Here is a 21987-nt window from a genome sequence, read left to right as displayed (position 1 = left end):
TCAACAGGCGCCGCCGGCCTTGTTACTGTACGTGCGGCCCGTGTTGCGGCCTCTGCCGGGTCCTGCTCCCGCTTTTCCGATCGGAAGCGTTCCTAGCGCACGGCGGCGGTGCTGATTTATGGCTTACGTAAGCGTTTCGGGTCTTGGAATTTTCAGACACGAACCTTCTGCGTTATTCATACGTCGTATTAATGTACAAAACGCTTGTCTTATGCAGTATTTACCGCTGGGAATAGCCTGAACACTGTTCTCTCTGAGATGAAGAAAACATGGCTCAATAGCATTGTGTTTGGGCCTCAGGCCTTCTCTTTGCGGTGAAGGCCTGTTAGCCTAAGCTAGCCCGTTTCAGGGAGCTTGTTGGATCTGTGGCACCAGTCTCTTTAACCTCTATAGTTGTGTGAAGGTCCCGTTCCAAACTCTCTCTGAACCCTTTCGGGAATCCTCAGCACACTCCACGCTACTCTGTCCAGCACAGGAGATGGCAGCGCATCGTGCTAACGTGCTAACGGTTTCGCGTGTCATCAGCTTTCTGAACTGCCTTCCTCTTTATGCATGTTTTACTAGTTATGGATCTGATGCTTTTAACTTGATGAAGAACCTATGCACTTGTAAATTGCTTTGGATAAAAGGCGTCTGCCGAATGACACAAATGTAAATGTAAATGCCCGAGCACGCCGCTATGCTCACCGTGCGCCATGGCATGTTTCTGCCCTCCCTGTCCGCTCCACGAACCGGCACTGCCAGGCCTGCTGGGACTCTGTGGAACCTTCCGGAAGGGACTGCTCGCCCAGGGCCTGCTCTTGTTCTTTCTTTCTTTCTTTCTTTCCTTCTTTCTGTCTTTCCTTCTTTCTTTCTTTTTTTCCTCCTCCTCTGTCTTCAATATTGAGTCTCCAACCTTTCCCTCGCTCTCAGTTTTGCATATGGAGTGCATTTATTATTGATTCCACACTGCCTTTGAGGCATAGCGCTGTGCACTGCTCATCTGTCACCAATTACCATTGTGTGGAGCTGTGTTTGTGTGTGTGTGTGTGTGTGTGTCTGTCTGTCTGTGTGCTTGTTTGTGTGTGTATGCATGTTTGTGTGTCTGTGTGTGTGTGTGTGTGTGTGTGTTTGTGAGTGTCTGTGTCTGTGCTTATTTGAACGTGTGTTTTGTTTATGTGTGTTTGAGGGCGTGTGTGTGTCTGCGTTTTGTGGGTGCGTGTGTGTATGTGTGTGTTTGTGTTTGTGTATGTGTAATGTGTGTGCCTTTCTGTCTGTGGTCTCTGGTCTGTCTGGTCTGTCTGGTCTGTGTGTCTGTGCGTCTGTGTCTGTCTATGTGTCTGTGTATTTGTATCTGTGTGTGTGTGTGTGTGTTTGTGAGTGTGTATTGTGTGTGTGTATCTGTGTGTATCTGTGTGTGTGTAAGTGTATCTGTGTGTGTGTGTGTGTGTGTGTGTGTGTTTGTGAGTGTGTATTGTGTGTGTGTGCGCGTGTATCTGTGTGTGTAAGTGTATCTGTGTGTGTGCGTGCGTGTGTGTGTGTCCAGCACACCAGTGCTCACAGCATCAGTAATCGCTCCTGCCCTTTGCAGTGCAGAGGAATGTTTAAAAATTGATCTCTCGTGTGTTTTCTAGCAAGTGATTTATCTTGTTTGTAGTTAGCTTAGTTCTGTATATATTGTGAACATACACAGCTTATGTAACTATGATTTTAAATAATTAATTTTCTTCTAGTTTTTAGTCAAATTGAATATATGATCCATAGTACTCAATTTACTTTTGCTAAGTAGTCTGCTTCTTCCTGAACCCCTAGGTAAGGATCTGATAATATTCCAGGGTCTGCATTACAGACATGTTCACTGGTGTCAATCTTGGTATCATTCATTAAATCTGGCCAAATGAATTCTGCTTTTAAATAGCCATTCACAAATAACATAACATGACATATTGATTAAAACAGGCTATTCAGCCCAGCAATGTTGGCCTGGTCTTCAAAACCCCCAGAGTTTCTGCCTCCACTACAAGTCCTGGCAAGCTATTCCACAGTGACCACTCTCTGTGTGAAAAAATACCTCCTAATATCTGTGTGGAATTGATCCTTTGCCAATTTCCATCTATGTCCCCTCACTCTGCTAACTGAACGCACCCTGAAGAATCGCCTATAGTTTTGCTGGTTTTAATGAAAGCTGGATATCCCATTGGTTGACTGTGCTCATGCGGTCTGCAGTAGTTATATCCTGGTTTGTGTGTTCATTTTAAGCTGTTAGTATGGGTCAGAAGGCTGTTTGAGCCAGGCTGGGGCGTCACTGCTCTGCCAGGCCCCTCCCCGCCTCCTCCCCCAGTCGTCAGGAGGTCAGGGGTCAAACACAGCACAGCACGGAAGCTGGCATCCGGTACCAAGGGCCTGTCACTCACAGTGAGTGACAGCAGGGACTCGCAAACAACCTGAGCAATCATCCTGCGATTGAGGGCAATTAGACGAGCTTTCCAGCTGAAGAGGGTCCGGGGACTGTCTGAGTCACCCTCAAACCCACCTCCGGAGAGGGCTTCTCCAGGCCCTGATTAGCCCTCCGTAGCTCCTGAGCTGGGAAAGTGGAAAAAACAAACTTCCAGCCCGCCCGGCCAAAGGCGCTCTCCAATTAACCTCTGAATGGGGTCCTGGTGGACCTGCGGGCCGTCTCTGGCAGTGCCGGGAAGAAAGGCTTCCTGTAATTAAAAGTCTTCAGGCTGAACTGATCACCCCCGCTTCCAATTCTGAAGGGTCGGCCTCTGCCCGGACGTAAACCTGCCAAATATAGCCTGATATAGTCCCGGTCCCTCTGAGCTCCGAGTCCCGGGCACGCAAACTTTACTTCACCCGAAACTTCTAATTGAGTCGAGACGCTGGAGGGTAAGAGCGGAGGCAATTTTCGTTCGGGGAGAAGGTTCGCGCAAATAAACATCGTCATTGACTTATAGCCAAGGTGCTTATAAAGGCGTTCTAGATCTTTCTCTCTCGTGGAGGGAATGGTGAAGAGGAGTCTCGCCCCTGTGGAGGTAAACTGGCTGGTTAGAAATAACTGCCGTCGCTGTCGCTAGACGCGAGGAATGAGTCATTGCCCCGGAAAGGGCTTTCATTAAGTGTGGCACCAAACAACGTTGTTGTGAGGTTTCTCAAGCCCTATGGCCCACAAGCCCTTCTGTATTGCATTCTGTTAGCTGGCAAATTCAAAGGCTGATATTTATGTAGGTGCTATATGAGTCTTGCTGACCACGAACCTTTTGCTGTGTATCTTCTGAATTTTCTGGAAGCAGTATAAAATTTTGCTCTGCAAAATACAGCACACTGCAAAAACAAAAAAAATAAGTCGATCCCAAGACTTTAGTCTTATATTGAGACTAAAAAGAAATCAAACCGTAACTTAAAATGAGCTAATATTTTCAAATGAAGAGATAAAGATAAGATCTCAAGTCTTAATAGAAGACTAAAAGGCTTGCTAAGACATTCTTTTGCAATGCAGTACTGTGGTATATGATTTCTTCATTGTTTTTCGGGACAAAACAATATCCTTGTGATTAATAGAATATCCATTTGACTAATGTGTGATACCAGAATGGGAGGTTGCACTGAACATGAGGGAAAATTTCATCTCAAAATTTCCCTGCAAAGTATAGTCATCGAGGTGTCGATCCTCTTACAAATGAGCAACAGCGATATGCCAGATACATAATTTTTCTGGAAGTAATCGAGAGAAAGCTGTTGAAAGAGAACAGCTTAATGAAACATAATGTAATCAGTAACGGTCCTGGCTTCTGTCCGGGCGCTTGTTGCTAATGCACTCTGACACATCTGATAAAGCAGTAAGCACATGTTAATAGATATCTGTGTAATACACTGTACCGCTGTTCCATCTGCGCATTAGACCTGGGCCAGCAGAATGCCTCAGCCATAGCTTTCTCTGAAGATGTTGTAATTATACTCAGGATGTAATTAGTGGCAGAATGCTGTTGCAGCGGAAGACTCTCGGCAGTAATTTTCGGCGTAAGTACATGCCGTCTCTTCGGTTTCGGAAGCCGCTCGCCGATCTTTTGGCCGCGAGAGCGGGTCGCGGCCGCCGACGTGGGCCGTCCCACGGGGGGTCAGGGGTCATCGCCCGTAGCGATCCATCATCCTTGGCGTCTGCCCACCGGAGAGTTCCGGTCCAGGGATGAGGAGGGGGCGTATTGATCAAGCATTCCAGTTATTCTAATGGCATGCATTAAAAAGGCATGCCTGCAAATAAATGAGTGCATTAGCTACTTTGGGCTTTCAGGTCCTGTCTGTTGGACTATGCTCTCGGAGAAGGGTTTCTGAATGAGGGTCAGCCACACTTTACAAAAAGGGTACATGAATTGACGTTAACTGATGTCCCTGTTAATTGGGAATTAATTAAGTGCAAATGAATTAATTAAGCTTGATATTAGCCATAACTTGCAAGCTAATGTATTAGTTAACTACTAACTGCATTAGTAGTAGTTAGTATTATGTTTAGCAAACCATCGGATAAACTTGTCATTAGTTAGCCATTAACAGATGTATAAACCGTTTTATCATTCCAAAATGAATTGGCATTAATTAATGTAGTTGTTAACATGAAATAATGATTACATTTGAATACATTCACAAAGCTGTACAGATTTCTGAGTAGTTGGTTAACGACTACATTAGTTAATGGCAGATAATACATTAGTTAATGCCATTTAACGTTATTGTAAAGTGTTACGAAAGGGTCCAGGCCTAATTCTGCGTGTGTAGCGGGTGTAGTTATGCTAGTACTCTAGTAAAGCAGTAAAGTGAAGGCCTTGTTGCACATTACAGTGGCGACACACTCTGGTAACGTAAACCTCAGATTCAAAATGAGAAAGTTCTCCTTCGCTAGGGGTGATTTTACCTTTAGCTGACTGGTAACACTTTGGAGTCTTTGGGCGAGTGAGAGGCAGGGGTTCAAATCTCACCAAGATCGCTTCTCACTGGTTACACACGTCCACCGCAACATGAGTACAGAATCGGAAACCCCTTCTGTTTAACACAGGAGGCAGCAATACATGCTTCAGCCAAGAGATTGTTTTACTTTTGATTAGATACTGTTTATTCATATGGCTAGAGTTAACGGTACTTAAAATGTCTGCCGCGTTAAAGTACATGGAAACGTTGAGCTGAAAGGATCCTTCACCACAGCTTCAGGCTGGTGGTTTTTTAAGCGAGAGACGCCTATAGTTTGATCTGCTTACTGCGCTCTGGGAGTTCATGAGTTTCAGCTGCAGCCTTTATTGCGCAGATGCGGGTGGTGCAACAACATGTTCAGGGGCACATTCGGGGGTACTGAATGCAGTCGAGAGGCCGTGCCAGACTGGATGAGAAGGAAGAATGGTTTCAGTGGCGGCTGTGCCCAAATTACATTACAGTTATTTAGCTGACACTTTTAGTCAAGGCGACTTACAGGTGATTAGACTAAGGAGGGGCCAATCCCCCCTGGAGCAATGTGGGGTTAAGGGCCTTGCTCACGGGCCTGACAACTGCACTTATCTTAGTCTGGCTACACTGGGACTTGGACCACCAACCTCAATTCAATTACATTTATTTTTGTATAGCGCTTTTCACAGAAGACAGAAGAAAAAACTTCCCGATGGGAAGAAATCTCTGGAGGACCCCAGCTATTGGGGCATGCTCATCCTCCTATAAGCCTATGAGTTTGATGTGTGTAACTAGTAGGTAAAGTAGAAAGTCCTGCTGAGGGAACCTTCCAGGTCCCAGTCAAGCACCTTAGCCATGAGGCTGCAGACTGCCCCCAGATCTCACGACCCGCTGTGTTCCCTCTGCAGACCTGTACTGCACCCTGGAGGTGGACTCCTTCGGCTACTTTGTGAGCAAAGCGAAGACGCGGGTGTTCAGAGACACCACCGAGCCGCAGTGGAACGAGGTGAGTTTGGCCCATTCAGCGCCAACCTGGGCGTCTGTAACTGCAGTCAGAGCTGGCTGCTGGCGTAAATGCTCCATGCCAGGGGTGTCATACTCCAGTCCTGGAGGGCTGCAGTGTCTGCTGGGATTTGTGGTTTCCTTTCAGCCAGCAGCCAGTTTAATAAGGCCATGAGAACAAGGTATGTGGACTCTTTAGCAAATGAAAGACTCATCACTGGTGCTGAAACCCCAAAAACCAGCTGGAGTTTGACACCCCTGCTCTATCCGGTCGTTTAGGGCCACAACCAAACCTAGGTTCAATGATATAGATACAAATATGTTTCTGCATTTGACTAAGCTTGCCTGATGTATTGCAACAAATGAAATGATCCCAAAAGTGTAAGCCCCGCCCATCTGCTCCTCCTAGCAGGCTCTAATGCACCAGGCAATCCATAGAGGACAGAAAATTATTTGAATTGAAATCAAATACTATTTGAAACCCAGGTCTGGCCCCAACAATAAATGGGCCTAACAGTTCAGGTGTGCTTTTTATTCTTTTGTGAGACATTTTAACTGTATACTATTCACTGGCTGTGAAAATATTTTTTGATGCTTTTGTTCTTCTGCCGGTTTAGGGCCACCAAGTTCCTTGTGCTCTGGCTGTAGTTAGGGTATCTTTCATTTTAATAGTTAAATAATACTGTTGGTTGCTTATGAAAAGTGTATACATCTATTTCATTTTTTATATCTATCTCACAAAAATCCACCTTAAAGCACAATTTGACAACCCCTGCTCCGTTGGGTACAGTCATTTAGTTGCGTACTGGCTCCCTCGTTTAACACCGAGATGCATGCTTTTATTAAAGGCATTATTCACGGCTGAACACGCTTTTCCCCCGCCCTGCAGGAGTTTGAGATCGAGCTGGAGGGCTCCCAGTGCCTGCGGATCCTCTGCTATGAGAAATGCTACGACAAGTCCAAGCTCAACAAGGACGACAACGAGATCGTGGACAAGATCATGGGCAAAGGCCAAGTGCAGGTGAGAACAGGCGCTTAATTTTAACCCACGCGGGCCACCGTAGTTCTGGGGCAGCATCTGCACCGAGTCATTTTGGTTTCCGGTGGGTGAATGACTCGCGTTGTTGTCTGGCCCCTTTGCGAAACAGTCAGGGTTCGTCACGCTCTGCCTTGTCAAGCAGGTTTGATTTTGAGGGAGGTTTTTTTTCTCCCTTCATGGGAAAAGACACAATAGACTGTCTGTAGCACGTCTTGTCACTGGCTGGTGTGGTCGTACACTCTGAGGTTGGTTTCTTCACACATTCCAGACAATTACTCACAAGGACACTTAATCTTCTGGTGATTTGCATAAAGCAAAAGCTGAATGAAAGGGTGAAACTCCACGACGCGACCGTTTATTTTCCTGTATTTTGTAAAAGCCGATTCATTTCATTTTCAGCTTTGTCGTTCTGGCTCTCTACAGAGGAGGCTGGATGTTGAGTTTTAAGTTTAAGCAGGTTTTAAACTTAAACAAAGTCCCATCTTCTGCAGTGAGTGCTCATAACCTGCTATCCTTGTGGGGGAGAGACTCGCCCTTGTGCCTTTTCAACCGAAATACTGCTTTATCTCCGTTAAGAACCCAACTGTTCAGTACCTGAACCCCTTTCCTTTCCTGCTTTCGGATTAGACTGAAGGGATATGAAATTTATCTTCTACCGTGTCATTTCTTTTGACCTGTTTTATTTTTCTTGAAGTGAACTTTTCCCCTGTTGTTGGTGAGAAGTGGGCCTGTCTCTGGTGTTCAGTTACAGCGGTGTAAGCCTGCGGTTTTTTTCCAGCACCACCCACACGAGCACACAACCCAGCACACTGAGGGGAAACACTGTGTACTTAGCCACACAGAGCAGGGGAGAGCTGAGAGATGGATAGATAAAGAGAGAGATGGAAATGGAGTGACAGACTGACATATTGATAGAGATGGAGCGATGGGAACAGAGAGGTGGAGTGAGATGGAGACAGAGAGAGATGGATTATTGTGGTGCATTATTTGTGTTCATATAGTTGTTGTTGCTACTATTGTTGTTTCCTGTAAGTAATTGCATTGGCAATACTGTGCTGATGTGTGGTCAGAGAGAGAGACTGAGCGAGCGATGGATAGAGAGATGGAGACGGATGCAGAGAGAAAGCGAGACAAATGGATAAATGGAGAAAGATGGATTTGAAGAGGTAGAGATGGAGAGAGAGATGCAGAGACACAGATAGAGATAGAGATGGAAAAAGAGACTGAGATAAAGATGGACAAAGATGGATATGAAGAGGTAGAGATGGAGAGAGAGATGGAGAGACACAGATAGAGATAGAGATGGAAAAAGAGACTGAGATAAAGATGGAGGGAGATGGATATGCAGAGGTAGAGATGGAGAGAGAGATGCAGAGATGCACAGAGACACAGAAAGAGAGAGGTGTCAGGGGAGGCTGTAGTGTTGCTGATCTCATTAACAGTCTGACTCCAGTGGAAGGCAGGGCAGCAGGTAAACAGAGGGGAGAGGACTGACAGTGATTGGTTTTTACAGCTCCTGAGCCTCAGAGCCCTTTCCATCCCTGTCTCCCCACTGGCCGGTGATACAGACAGACAGACAGACAGACAGACAGCACTGTCTGAGGGATGGCATGCTGGGTATTTTCCTCACCCAATAACAGGCCATTACCATACCATTAAACCAACTCCTGGTTCCTCTCCTGAAACTCTGAAAGGAGAGTGCTTAGTTTTTGGGTTCAGATAGCATTTGCTCAAAATGTGTGTGAAGTGTTTGGGGGAATGACATCACCCACGGATGGCAGCTGTTTTTTCTACGCTTTCATCCCACGGCGATTCAGTAAGGCCTCTCTGGGCTGCCGGACTGAAAACCAGCAGCAGTGAACTCACTCTGACAGCAGTATAATGGCATGTTTGTTTTGAAAGATTCTCTGATGGACGAGGTGTCCAGTGACATCGTCCCTGCCAGGTTCTGACCTGTGAGGGTCACTGTGCCCTGCATTGTGAGAGGCACCGTTGCATCGTGGGACTGTTAAACATTTGAATCTGTAACGTATTTGTAAATGAATGCGGTGGGTTATATTGCATCATCTTCTGTGTTCTGCGCTCCTATTACCCTCATTCCTGCAATCAGTTGCCAGGGAAACTGGTAGGAATGTAAGCAACAGCACTCTGCAAGGGGGCCAATGCCGGCCGCCAGTGTTAATCGTATTGCGGTTCACTTTTGAGGCTCGGGTAAACTACAGCAGCATTTTCTTCTGCACAGCGTTAACCTGGACTGTCTTCAATACCAGGGCACTGTGCTAACCTTTTTTTCCCAAGGTGCATGTGCCCTTGTTAGCATGGAGTGTATGCTAGCATAGCCCTCGTTAGTGTGTGGCTTATTTCAGCATAGCTCTTGTTAGCATTTAACTTCATGCAGCATAGTCCTGGTTAGCATGTGGCTTATTCCAGTATAGCCCTGGTTAGTGTGTGGCTTGTTCCAGCATAGCCCACATTAGCGTGTAGCTTATTCCAGCATAGCCCACATTAGCGTGTAGCTTATTCCAGCATAGCCCACATTAGTGTGTAGCTTATTCCAGCATAGCCCTGCTAAGAGTGTGGCTAATGGGTGCAGCCTCACTCAGCTGTTGGAGAGGGGCTGCCAGGCGTGTGTGCTGGTGGGGTGAGCGAGGGCGATGGAGAGGAGATTACGCAACAGCAGCAGAGTGGTACAGAGGGCCCCGGAGTGGCTGTGCGTGGGACGGTGAGTGGGACGGTGAGTGGGCAACTCCGCTGCCCCCTAGGGGCCGAGTTTATGCTAGCAGCCCCTGTATAAACATCCTGGGGAGCGTGACGGACCCGAGAACGTTTATCGAAAAAATGTCCTGTCTTCTCCAAAGTCTGCTTTATTGCAGAGGCAGAAAAAGGGAATAAAAGGAAATGTAGGGCCACATGCTTCTCCCTGGCAGGTTTTAAAAGCAGAACGGAGGGAAGAATTGGATGTTCAGCCCAGAGTTCTGAGTTGTTTTGGAAAGAGAGTTTGCAGCAGTGGAGCATGTTTTTTGGGCTCGGGCGAGATGCGTTTCTATGACTCATCGCCCCCCAGGGGTCGTGAGCCGGGTCGAATCCACGCGATTCTTCAACGCGCTATTCGGAAAATAGCGGGGTGGTGGGATACACACAAAAAGCGGGGTTCTGCGACCATGGGGAAAGAGTCCTCTCCTGCCAAACGCGCGCATCTCTTCCCTCAGACTTTTCCTTGGAGCTCCGCTGTGTTCTTAAATCCACAATCCGTTTGGAAGCAGCTTCAATGTTGTTCCTCGCTCCCCCGAGAGTACCCAAGTTATTTAAGCTGTCTCAAGTTCCAAAATATTTTTTCAAAGTCCTTACATGGCAATACTGTGCCGGACCCTTTTTTTGACGGTGCTCGTCACCACGATTATTATTATTATTTTACATTTTTCAATGTAAGAGGGCAGATTAGCAATGTGGTCAGGGTTAGAGGAAACTGATGTGTGCTGATTGAACAGACAGGGAGAATACTGGCCTTCGGTGATGAACGTATCCACTGATGTCTTACGCAGAGCCTGTTCAGCATGCAGGAGCGGAACTGGCTGGGCTGATAGTGATTTAGGAAGGAAGTGCTGTGATTCTGTACAGGATGATGAAGTTGTTCTGATACCGGAGTGAGATAGATGGGGGAAAGTGTGTGCGCACTGCAAAACAAGCCAGTCTTTACTAGTGTTTTGGTCTTGAAATGAGACTTGAAAATATTAGCTTGTTTTAAAGTTACTGTGTGCTTGACAAGTGAAATTTTATTTTCCCATTGGCAAATCTTGAAATTGGAAAAACTCTCAAACATCATTGCCAATATTGTGTTTTTTAGCAAAATATTTAAATTCAAATATAAGACTTAAATATTTGAGACTGACTGATCTCTTTGTGTGTGTGTGTGTGTGTGTGTGTGTGTGTGTGTGTGTGTGTGTGTGTGTGTGTGTGTGTGTGTGCTTAATGGACCTTTTGCAGCATAGTTCATTTCAAATCTGGAACCTGTTGCTTAGCTCCATTTTAGAAGCCCAGTTCCAAAGCCTGGCTCTTTGCTTGCGAGAGGTGCTTGAGAGTTCTCTGGGGGGGGGGGGGGGGGGTTTACCCCCACATCCAGAACCGGGGAAAGCGGCCCTTCAGAGAGTGCAGGCTACAGAGACCAGATTCTGTCTATAGAGATTCACCCTGCAGAGATTCAGTCTATAGAGATTCATTCTACAGAGATTCACCCTGCAGAGATTCACCCTGCAGAGATTCACCCTGCAGAGATTCACTCTACAGAGATTCACTCTACAGAGATTCATTCTACAGAGATTCACTCTATAGAGATTCATTCTACAGAGATTCACTCTACAGAGATTCACTCTACAGAGATTCATTCTACAGAGATTCACTCTACAGAGATTCACTCTACAGAGATTCACTCTACAGAGATTCATTCTACAGAGATTCATTCTACAGAGATTCACTCTACAGCTCTGTCTGCCAGGGGAGAGTGAGTCAAAGGGCGTCTGACAGGCCATGTTTCTGTTCCTGCATCGATTTCCTGCTTGATTAAGTCAGAAGCTGTTTTTAAGACCGTCTGTCTCAGGGCCTTTCCTTCTGCACACTTACACGGATTTGACCTCGGCGCTTAACCTCTGACCCCTGCGAGGTCAAACCAATAATCGCCCATTTAACAGAGCCATTTCTTGTTTTTTCTCCACCCCCTTGCTTCCCCTTCACCCTTCCCCGAGGAAGCAAACAAATGGAAAGTTCCGGAGACTTTCCTTTGACTGCTGTGGAGCGGTTACGTAACATCTCCCTGACACGGGCACTCTTACAGCGTTCACAGGAAATACTTCAGCTTGGAAGCGGGTGCCAGATCTGCCTTTTATGTGCATCCTCTGGGATGCCAGTTGAGCCTTTTTCATGTGCTAAGTGCCTAAGTTCTTATCATGAAGAACGTAAGAGAGTTCTTTTCAGGCGTCATCTTCCCCTTTCCTTGATGTCAGTTGTACCCAGTACATTCTCCGGGGATTTGTTTCTGGGGATTGTTCAGATTGTTGTTCGGCTGCCATGGCTGTTGCACAACATTCAGGATCAGCAAAGCTGTCAGGTCTGGTTTTTCATCTGAGGTCTAATACCACCGGGCACTGGGTAGCTTCTCATTTCATAGCTGTGGAAGATATGAGCTCATCAGGATTTTTAAGTGGGTGTTTTCTGCTAAGATTAAGATCCAGCTGTGGGTGGAAAAAATCAGGACCCTGGTTCTGTTTTCTCACATAAACAGTCTGTCGGCTGTTCATGGTCTGGGGAGGAGGGGGCAGCTCTGATTGGCTGATATAGGTCCTATGAGAGTTTTCCTGGTTTCCTTGGGCGATGGTCAGCATGGGTGACCAGGCCCATGGTCCGGTTGTGACCATAGAGACCAGATTCATTGACCGCGGGTCAGGTTATACGTCTGTGCTTCAGGCACATGGTTGAACCCATGTCTAACTTCTAAAGCACACATTCAGAACTTAACTTTCCTACTGTTGCCTAAAAAAAAAAGAGCCATTTGTGAAAATACCACTTCGTCTGTTTGCTAGTCTCAGCTAAGGTCTCGACAGTGAATCCACTATAGCTAGGCAACTATTTAATCATAACGGAACATGAAATTAATACTTTAGCTTGTAACTTTGCACCCTCACAGCACTTTTGACGCAAGCAACACTTTTTACCATACAATCTATATAGCTGTACTTCCAGTGCCTCATTACAAGTCTACAGCAATCAAAATGTGGCACATCACGATACGTCACTACTCAACAAAGACATGCAGCCCCAAGCAGATCGTAGCCGGACACCGTGTCGAAATCCCCTGGAGCTCCATAGCAGACAACACAGACACCGCAGGTATCTCATAAACTCCACACCCGCCCCGTCTCTCTCTGATTGAAGAGCTCTGGGCCCCACGGTGCCGCACCGTGCATCCACAGATCTGTGAGCGATTAATCTTTCACAGCTGCAGGCCGTCGGAAGGCCCCAAGGCTTCCGAATAATACCCCGAAACACGGATCCGTCAAAGGCCCGACAGCTTTACAAAAGCGGCCCACGTCGTGGTGTAGTTAGCGGTGTTACGGCTTTCCCTCGACCGTACATCACGGCTGACGGGCGATGATGATGGTGATGGTCGGGAGATAGCTCTTCCTTCCCGGTGCCTGGGGCCCGGTTCTCAGGCCGGGGGCCACGCGAGCGATCCGATCGTTCATTTTCCGCACCGCCATTTCTAGACAGGGAAGTGCCACGCATCACTGCCCTGCTGCAAGCCTTGCTCCGGGGGCCTTTCCCCACACAGAGAGATAGGAGCGTCTGTACCCCCTTCCTGAACCTGCCCTCCCTCCTCGCTGCGTTTGGCTTCATTACGCGACAGCGATTCACAAGCGAATCAGTCCGCGTTGTCTTCCAAAAATAAATCCAGGAGACGGAAAGCCGACATCAGCGGGAGTGTAAGTGAAACAAAGCTCGGCATTCCCGGTGTGATTCCTCTGCCACACTGTTCGGCAGGGCCTAATCACCTGCCGGAGACGACGTGTCCACAGACACCCGGAAAACTCTGGAAAAACGTGGGCGCGCTGAGCTTGTTTATTCCGATTCACAGCGGCTACCCGTGTACTGTAATTACCCGGTGGGGTCCCGCAAAGACCCCCTAGTGGTTAGGGACGGGTTGCTTTGACAGCTCCGCCTTGTTTGTGGGGAACCTGGCGAGAGTTCGGAGACGTGTTTAAACAATTATGTGGCATCTTGAGTGGAGACCGTGGAGCCTTCGAGGGAGGCGGGTGTGTGTGTGTGTGTGTGTGTGTGTGTGTGTGTGTGTGTGTGTGTGTGTGTGTGTGTGTGTGTGTGTGTGTGTGTGTGTGTGTGTGTGGGTGTGTGTGTGCGTGCGTGCGTGCGTGTGTGTGCGCGCGAGCGTGTGTGTGTGTACATGTGTGGAGAACTACACGTAATGGGGTTAATAGCCCTGCTCATCTATCACAACCACTTCCTAGCGGCCCCTGCTGTAATCTGTCATGTCACCTTGCACACCTCCCCAGGGCCTGGGCGAACAAAGAGAGGCTTTTCAGCAGACATAGATTTAGGGGGGGGTTGTAGGAGTGCGGGGTACCCCCCTCTTCCCCCCGACATTGCCCCAAGACCCCGGGAGCCAGACGGATTAATGGGGCGAATTTATACGGTGTAAATGACAGCGATTTTTCTGCCCCTAATGGCGCCCCTGTGGTGCGACCGTGGCGGACTGCTGTGTGGTGTCTGTGCCACTGCTGTGTTCTGAAGGGGAGTGAACAGCACAGGCGCGTTTGCACAGCCAAACACAGCTGTGCTCTCAGTTCTGCACCGGCCGCTAATCGCTACGGCCATGAGTAATGAGTACGAAGCCGTTAGCTGTAGGAGCCGAAATCGTGACGAAAGTACGAGTTCTTTTCAGACGTCATCGTGCTTTCTTGGTGCCAGTGGTACCAGTACTGTCTCTGGAGAAAACGCTACGCAGATGAGCAACGGGTTCAGATCCATTGATCGTAAGAGCACTTCCTCCACTCTGACGTTTTTAGTCTTGTAATAAGATTTAAATTTAGATTTAGATTTATTTTCTCTCAAATAGAAAACATTTGCTTCTTTTAATTTACTGTTGGCTTGACAAGAGAAATCTTCTTGCCCCATTGGAAAATCTTGAAAGGAGTCAGACTTTCTCACCTCAGTCTCATTTTGCAAAAAAGTCATAGAAATAAGATTTTAAGCCTAAATATAAGACTAAGATACTTGTTAAGTTATAGTTGTTTCATGCAGTGTAGCTGTTTCCTTGCAGCTCCTGGCCAGTCTTAGCGTATTTTATGTATAAAGCCCTTTGATGGGGAGTGAAAACTATGTGTAAATGGGCGTGCTGGAACTGTTGCCTTTACCCTTTCGCAGAGATTCAAGGCGCAGGTTTTCACAGTCGAATGGAGTTTGTCTTGACAAATCCGCTAAAAGTGCCAATTTGAAACAGGCGATGACAGCGTGAACCTTTGCTCTGCTCTGTGTTTACGCCTCCTCTCTGTTCTCGTCCTCTTCGTTCGAGGACAGCGGTAATGGCCTCCGGATGTTCTGGCAGAGAACCGGCGGCTGCGACCGCGCGCCGGCCGCCTTGCGCCTCGGCTAATGGCCGAATGACGTTCGGCGGGGATGAGTTCAAATGTTTCCTCGGCGTACAGAAACCGGGCAGCTGAAGGGTAGGGAGAGATGTGCCTCCATGATGCTTCACAGCTGTTAACTTGCGGAGGGTGGAGAGTGGCACAGCGTCCATGGTACTGTGCTACGTTTCAACAGCTCAGGGAAATCATAGTGCTCATAGTAAAGTCATACTGGCATATTATGTAAAACTGCCAGGTAGCGTGTGTAATAAGACCATATAATGCTTACATAATCAGGCAGGGGAGTATAAGAGACTGCTAGCTGATGTAATATATCCCCCGTTAATGCGCGACACAGCCGCCAAAAGCTCTCCGAGGATGGCGTGGAGTTATGTTCTCTCGTCTTTACAGAGTGACAGAATAAATCTGTCCGGAAAAAGGCACATTTCAGCCCCCATGAGGAGACTGTAAAAGAGGCTTATGTTTCACCTGAACAGGTCCAAGAACTGTATTACAAAGCCCAATAGCACTGTGTTTCATTAAGTGACTGCAGGCCTGCCCAACCATGTTCTTGGAGATCTACCATCCTGTACTGTAGGTTTTCACTCCAACCCTAACAGCAACAGCGGGGCAGCCTGTAGCCTAGTGGCTAAGATACTTGACTGGGACCCGGAAGGTTGGTGGTTCAAGCCCCGGTGTAGCCACGATAAGATCCATGCAGCTGTTGGGCCCTTGAGCAAGGCCCTGAACCCCACATTGCTCCATTGTCCCCTGCTTAGCCTAATCAACTGTAAGTCACTTTGGATAAAAGCATCAGGTAAATAACTGTAAGTAAGCTAACGCTGTAAGTAAGCTAAGCGCTTACTTACTTACTGAGCTGCTAATTGGTAGAATCAGGGTTGAAATGAAAACCCGCAGGATGCTAGACCTCCAGATAAGGGATTTGGCAGGCCTGGTGTACTGTGTGAGTAGATACGCCTTCTAGAAGGCGTCCATTTTGTGCACATCAGGAGAGCAGGCAGGTGGCGGCCAGTAGACCGGGCCAGCGCTCGGAGTGCCACTCTCAGCAGTTCTGCTTTAGCCCGACCCGCAGAAGGAGCGCAACCTGGAAGCTGTGGAAAGGGAGAGCAGAGAACAAAGGAGCGGACCCAGCGATACGGGGGATAATGTAAATATCTGCCCGGTCCAGCTCCAGGCAACGGCCGCTGGCCTGCGTCCCAGCAGATGGAGCGAGTTTTGGGGGGGGGGGGTTGAGTCCTTGCCACCTCCCCATTATCCTGCACCCTGATTTGCTTAATTGGTCATACCGGGGAGTATGGCGTTCTGTCGAAGGATGCGCACGCGCGCAGACGTTAGCGCGAAGCTCTCCTTGCCTCTGATCCAGCTGTGCTTATCGCACACCATCTGGCCCTGTCTGTGGTCTCATCGAGGCATTCATCAACACCGTCGTTCAGTTTCATTTCCAGACCCCAAAAAAACCCTGCTGAGTATCCAAGGACAAAAACCTTTATCCAGATTTGGTATTCAAAGTGTATTCCTGTAATTCAGGAAGTTTTTCTTTTGCACAGTAGTGAGAACGAAAGCCCAGGCATTCCCCCCTCGTTTCCAACTGGATAATTTATGGATCGTTGATGATCGCCAGGGGCGGGGGGGAGGAGAAATGAACCCTTTAAATCCTATTCGGGAGTGCTAATCTCTGACGTACCTTGCTGCAAATTTCATTCCGTTCTGTTTAGAGAGTCAGCAGGGCCACTCATCAGTAACAATCTCCACGCAGGATCCGTGACCCTGAAATCCCCTTGCGCAGAGACCGGTCCCCCGGCCTTCCAGTCCGTTTACCTACAGCCCTCCTGAGGTGTGTGAAGTGAAGCCAGCAGAGAAAATCGAATCAGCATCCTGTCACGCGGGTCCCGTTTTGGGGGGCCCCGTAAGCGTGCCCAGCGGGAACAAGGCTTCTTCAGAGCAAACGCGGACATGCTGCGGCCAACGAAAGCTTAGCTGCATGCAGTAGACCTAATCGGGAAAGCCTGGTATGGGGACCCGTTCTGTGTGGTGAGCATTCTGGCACAAAATGGCTGCCATTAGGTGCTACACATTGGTGGTGATTGAGGTGAGTTTCCCCCTCATCACTGTGAAGCACTGTAAAGAGAAAAGCGCTATACAGTGTAAATGCAAGGAGTTCATTATTAGTTATTATTCTGACTACCTCGCTTGTCTGCCTGCATTCTCCAAGTATGGCACAGTGGGGGAGATGATTCGGGGGGTACAGAAAAAGAGGGACAGGGAGTCGCCCCTTTCTAATCAACCAGTGGACTCTCGCCAAGGCTACAACCAGTGGGAGAAAGCAGTACACCCCTCAGGCCAGCTGCCATTAGCATGCTTGTGAGAATATCAGATTTTAGATTAAAAAGAAATCCATGTTTTTTTTTCTTTCATTCCTCCTTTGCGGTTTTCTTTTTTCCTTGTCCTCATAGGCCCTGGAGCGGGGCACATTCCCGCCATTGCTGTTGTTGGCAGCGAGTGCATTCGTGTTTTTTGTAACGGGACCAGAAATACACAGTGTCCCGGGTCAGGCTTTTGCTTTGATGTGTGCCAGGGCTTGTGGGTTCCGTCTCCCCATTAGGGACCTCTGATAAATATCCACTCAGCTGATGTCAACACAAGACCGCCGGTCATCCGAATGTGTAAGCCAGCGGTTTCAAAGCACCCATGAGAAAATGTCCCAATCGCTATCTGTTGTTGTTCTCTTTGTTCAATAGTTTTTTCAACTGGTTAGTAAATTACAGCTGTGATATGCTGAACCGGAGGCAGGCTTCAATGATGCTTTCATCTGGAAGGTACATTCTGAAAGGATGAAGGGAATTTAATAGCCATCTTCTCGGATACCACGTCCTTGGAAGTAATTCAAAAAGGAATATCTGAAGCAAACTGTTCAGAGTCGAGGATTGTAATCACGCAAATGTTAGTGGGTTTTTTTCCACAGTTGTGAAATGTTGTCAGTTGGTGATGTACTCTCCACCCCTCCCCTCCCCAAAACGGTTCTTTTGTTGTTAAGTAACAGGATATTAATTTAGCTTTTTCTCATGGTGTCTTTCACAAATACCAGAGGAAGCGCTCACGGTTCAGGTGTGTCAGAAAACGCAGAAGCTCATCTGTCTCTCTCCTCCTGGCTGCGTTACGTTAACCCTTTCAGCCCCAGGTCCAATATGAAGTGGCTCCACCCATATCCCCAGTGCTTTTAGCTTTAGCTGAGAAAATTCAGCAGGGTTTTAACTGGGGCTCAGAATAACAGTATAGCAGTCATTTTGATCGGTTGAAAAGATGTAAGAGAGCCGAGAGTGCCAAATGGAGTTTCTGAGATGCTCGAACCACCCTGTCTGGTACCAACAATCAATCCACGGTCAAAGTCACTTAGATCACATTTCTTCCCCATTCTGACATTTGGCCTGAAAAACAGCTGAACTTCTTGACCATGTCTGCATGCCTGTATGCATTTAGTTGCTGCCACATGATTGGCTGATTAAATATTTGCATTAACAAGCTGGTGTACAGGTCTACCTAATGAAGTGCTCACTGAGTGTACATGGACTCATTGGTATAATCGGTCTCCTGGTCTAGACCACCTTATTTCTGATGTCAGTCCCAGGTATATGACATCACCTATACCTGGTATACATAGGTTAGAGACCATTAACCACTGGATTGATTTCTCCAGCCCCAGGTTTACCCCTCTCTCGCCACTCTCTGGTTAACTCACAGGCTCTCTAATGGGCAACACTGTTCAGTGCCCTTCAACCATATGCTCCTCTATCAGAAACAAAACCCCTCCAGATTCAGCTGGGGGGATCAAGCCATTGCCTAAGGCTTGCCTAAAATGCTGCCTCTCCACTACTCACCATTTTTGTTTTTTGAACTACAGCCCTAAAAAAAGTGATTTAAAAGTGATTTAAAAAAAGTTTTACTCTTACATAGTGCAACTAGAGGATTGTGGGTCCTTTTTGGTTCAGCACTACATAATACCCGCAGGAATTGGCCAAAAAGAACATCTGTTGGGGCACGGTTACAGATAAAAAATGAGGCTGAATGAGTTTTGCTTGGGTAACAGAAATCAAGGTACAGCTGGCAGCGGTCGCTGTGGTTACAAGGTTTTAACGTCATCATTAGGGTGTAGATGCACATTGCGAAAAAGCCAGTTTTTAATTCATGTATGGATTCACACACTGATGCAATACTAGGGCCACACCTTGAATGATTTGTTTCCTGTGAAATGCCTATAAAGGGCTGGAGACTGAGCTCAACTCTTTCATTAATATGACACTCTACTCTGACCCCAGTAATTCTCTGATCAATCTGACACCATTAATACTCTAATCTCACCCCAATAATACTCTTATTATTTTATTAGTATTATATGTACACTGCTCATATGTGGGTCTGGGAGTGTCCTAAGACAGGTCTATTTTACTGTTGCTCGTATAACACAGGTGGATACACTTTTAAGGTCTCTCACATTGTAAATTTCTTTGGATAAGGTCATATGTTAAACAAATGTTTCCTGTAACGCAATTCACCACCCTTCAGAATGGTCTTAATACAGTCATCCAGTTGAGGAGATTTGAGTTTCAACTGTATGCTGAATTTGCCGAAACATTTTTCACATTCATCTGCCTGATACATTGAAACCGCAACTCGAGCTTTGAAAGAGTGAATTCTGAGGCCGTTTGCTTTGCTTTGCCGTGTTTGTTCCTGTGAGCGGTGTGTGTTGGGATGAAAATGGCAGGCGTTTCATATTCACAGAGGCGGAGGGAAGCTCTGAAGCCTTTGTATCGAGCCTCTCACTCCGCGAACGTTTCGTCAAAATATTGAAAAAAAGACAAAGCCGAGCGCGGGAGCTGAAAATGTCAGCAAAACCTTTCTGTTCACCTTTCAAAGGCTATTCACTCATCAAGCCGCGTCTGTTCTCTCCAGACACACACTTAATTCAGCTCGCGCGCTGTGACGTCTTAGTCCTCAGACGTCACAGATAAAATCAAATATGTGTAATGTGTAATGGAGGAAAGTCAATTACTGTCGTTATTGGGAAAGTAGCTGACTTCAACCCGCGTCATGACCCCCACATTCACACCGCTGTCCTTTGCTGTCAGGCTGTATGAATGATGGACGCGTGTTCACCTATCCCCTGTGACAGAGAATAGAGATGTGTTATATACAGTCCTGGTGCAAATTATTGAAACGCTGCATCTATAAACAGAGTTTAACAACTAATGCAGCATTTTGGAATTACATTTTATATTTCGCCGTAATAAATGTAATATGTAGTAAATGTAATATTAACATAAGATGAAAATTAAGAAAAAAACACCCATTTGTGCTAAATAATAATCATTACACCATCCTATATGTATTATGCATTACTGTTGGAAATTTTATAACCAGCTTGAAGATTTCTTTGTTCAGTATTTCTCTGATAAAATGCTGATGTTCATTCAAAGAAAACATTTTCGTCGGCTTGTATACTTTATTTCAAATTACTGATGGTCACATAATGCCATGTCATTCTGTGCCTGGCCAACGAGATAATTGGTTTGAATACAAATGGCTCAGAGAAAAAACAACAGAAGAAAGGTAAAGGGTAAAAGTTTTAAGAGCGCTAAATGTATTTTTTACATAGTGTTTGCATAATTTCTGCCAGGACTGTACATTTCTCAACTCTGTTGGCATCACACCACAACACATGTGCTGACACTTCACCATCCTGGTAGTGCATGCCGCATCATAACCTATTACTAATGCCAGCATGTTGACCAATACGGAAACAGTCCCCGCTCTAGTGGCATGCTGGGATAAGTCATCAGGGCCGTGACTAGAGGCCTTGGGTCGAGGTTGTCGCCTCCGCTCTAAATACCAACGTGCGGTTTCTGGGAAGTGCGACCGTTCACCCCTGCTATCTGCTGCCTTCCCAGATCCATGCAGATGTGTTCCCACTGCATTCCCCCGTGGGGGAGACCCCCCCCCCCCCCCCCCAGCCTGCATGAAAACTGAGTCACAGCACCCAGTCTCAGTCCTGCAGTTTCACACGGCCTACACCACACTGAAACAAAAAGTGTTTTAGTCTAATTTTTCTTTTCTCAGGTAGAAAATAGTTTTTAAGTTTTTTGCTTAATACATGGAATGTTTGTTTAAAAATTGTCTTACCTCGTTAGCAAATCTTGAAATGCGTCAAACTGTCTTACCTCATTGGCATTTTATTGTCTTATTAAGCAAAGAAGTAATAGAAATCTGAATACAAGATTTTGTGTCTGAATATAAGACTAAAATACTTGTTAAGATTTACTTATTTTTTGGGTCTTTGCAGTGTACGGTCTGAATCTACCGAGACATCACCACCTCTACAATGTATTTTCATCACATACAGGGTTACTGTTTTATTTTTACTTTTATTCTCAACTTGTCAGTCGGCTGACCTTTTACTCATAGAATTTTCCGGAGCTACACAGAAGATGAATGCACACACAGTACTGTAAATGTATGCACTATGGCAGCATAATTTATTTAACATGGGCTCTAATTGGGTGGTTCCTGTATGTATAAATGTACCCAGACTGCACAGCATGAAAAGGCGGGGGGGGGGTAGAGCAGATTTAAAGCAGGAAGTCAGATGCTACAAATAACTGCCATTTCTCAGGGGGGCTGGGGAGGGTAGATGACCTCTGACCTCTGGAAACACAGCCTAACTTTCATAATGGCGAGGGCCGTGCACGTGTTGGTGTCGATCGACACGTCACGTTCACACCGGTCACGTTCACACCGGTCACGTAGGTAGAAGAAACATACACAAGGATAAATTCCGCACACATTACGATGTGTTTTTTTCACACACTGAGTGGTCACTGTGTGGAATAGCTT

At 46.7% G+C, this 21987-nt stretch overlaps 1 protein-coding gene across 3 annotated transcripts in view; it reads left to right on the top strand.

The window, feature by feature from the left end:
- The window catches only part of abr (ABR activator of RhoGEF and GTPase), a 187923-nt gene that overhangs the window by 128288 nt on the left and 37648 nt on the right, over positions 1–21987 (top strand). For all 3 annotated transcript variants that reach the window (XM_061250409.1, XM_061250411.1, XM_061250412.1), the window contains 2 exons: positions 5820–5917; positions 6803–6934. In XM_061250409.1, coding sequence (XP_061106393.1) covers positions 5820–5917; positions 6803–6934 — 230 coding nt within the window. The remainder of the gene's footprint in view (positions 1–5819; positions 5918–6802; positions 6935–21987) is intronic.

This window comes from Conger conger, chromosome 7 (genome assembly GCF_963514075.1).
Source record: "Conger conger chromosome 7, fConCon1.1, whole genome shotgun sequence".
Classification (NCBI taxonomy): domain Eukaryota; kingdom Metazoa; phylum Chordata; class Actinopteri; order Anguilliformes; family Congridae; genus Conger; species Conger conger.
This window is presented reverse-complemented; position numbering and strand designations above follow the sequence as displayed.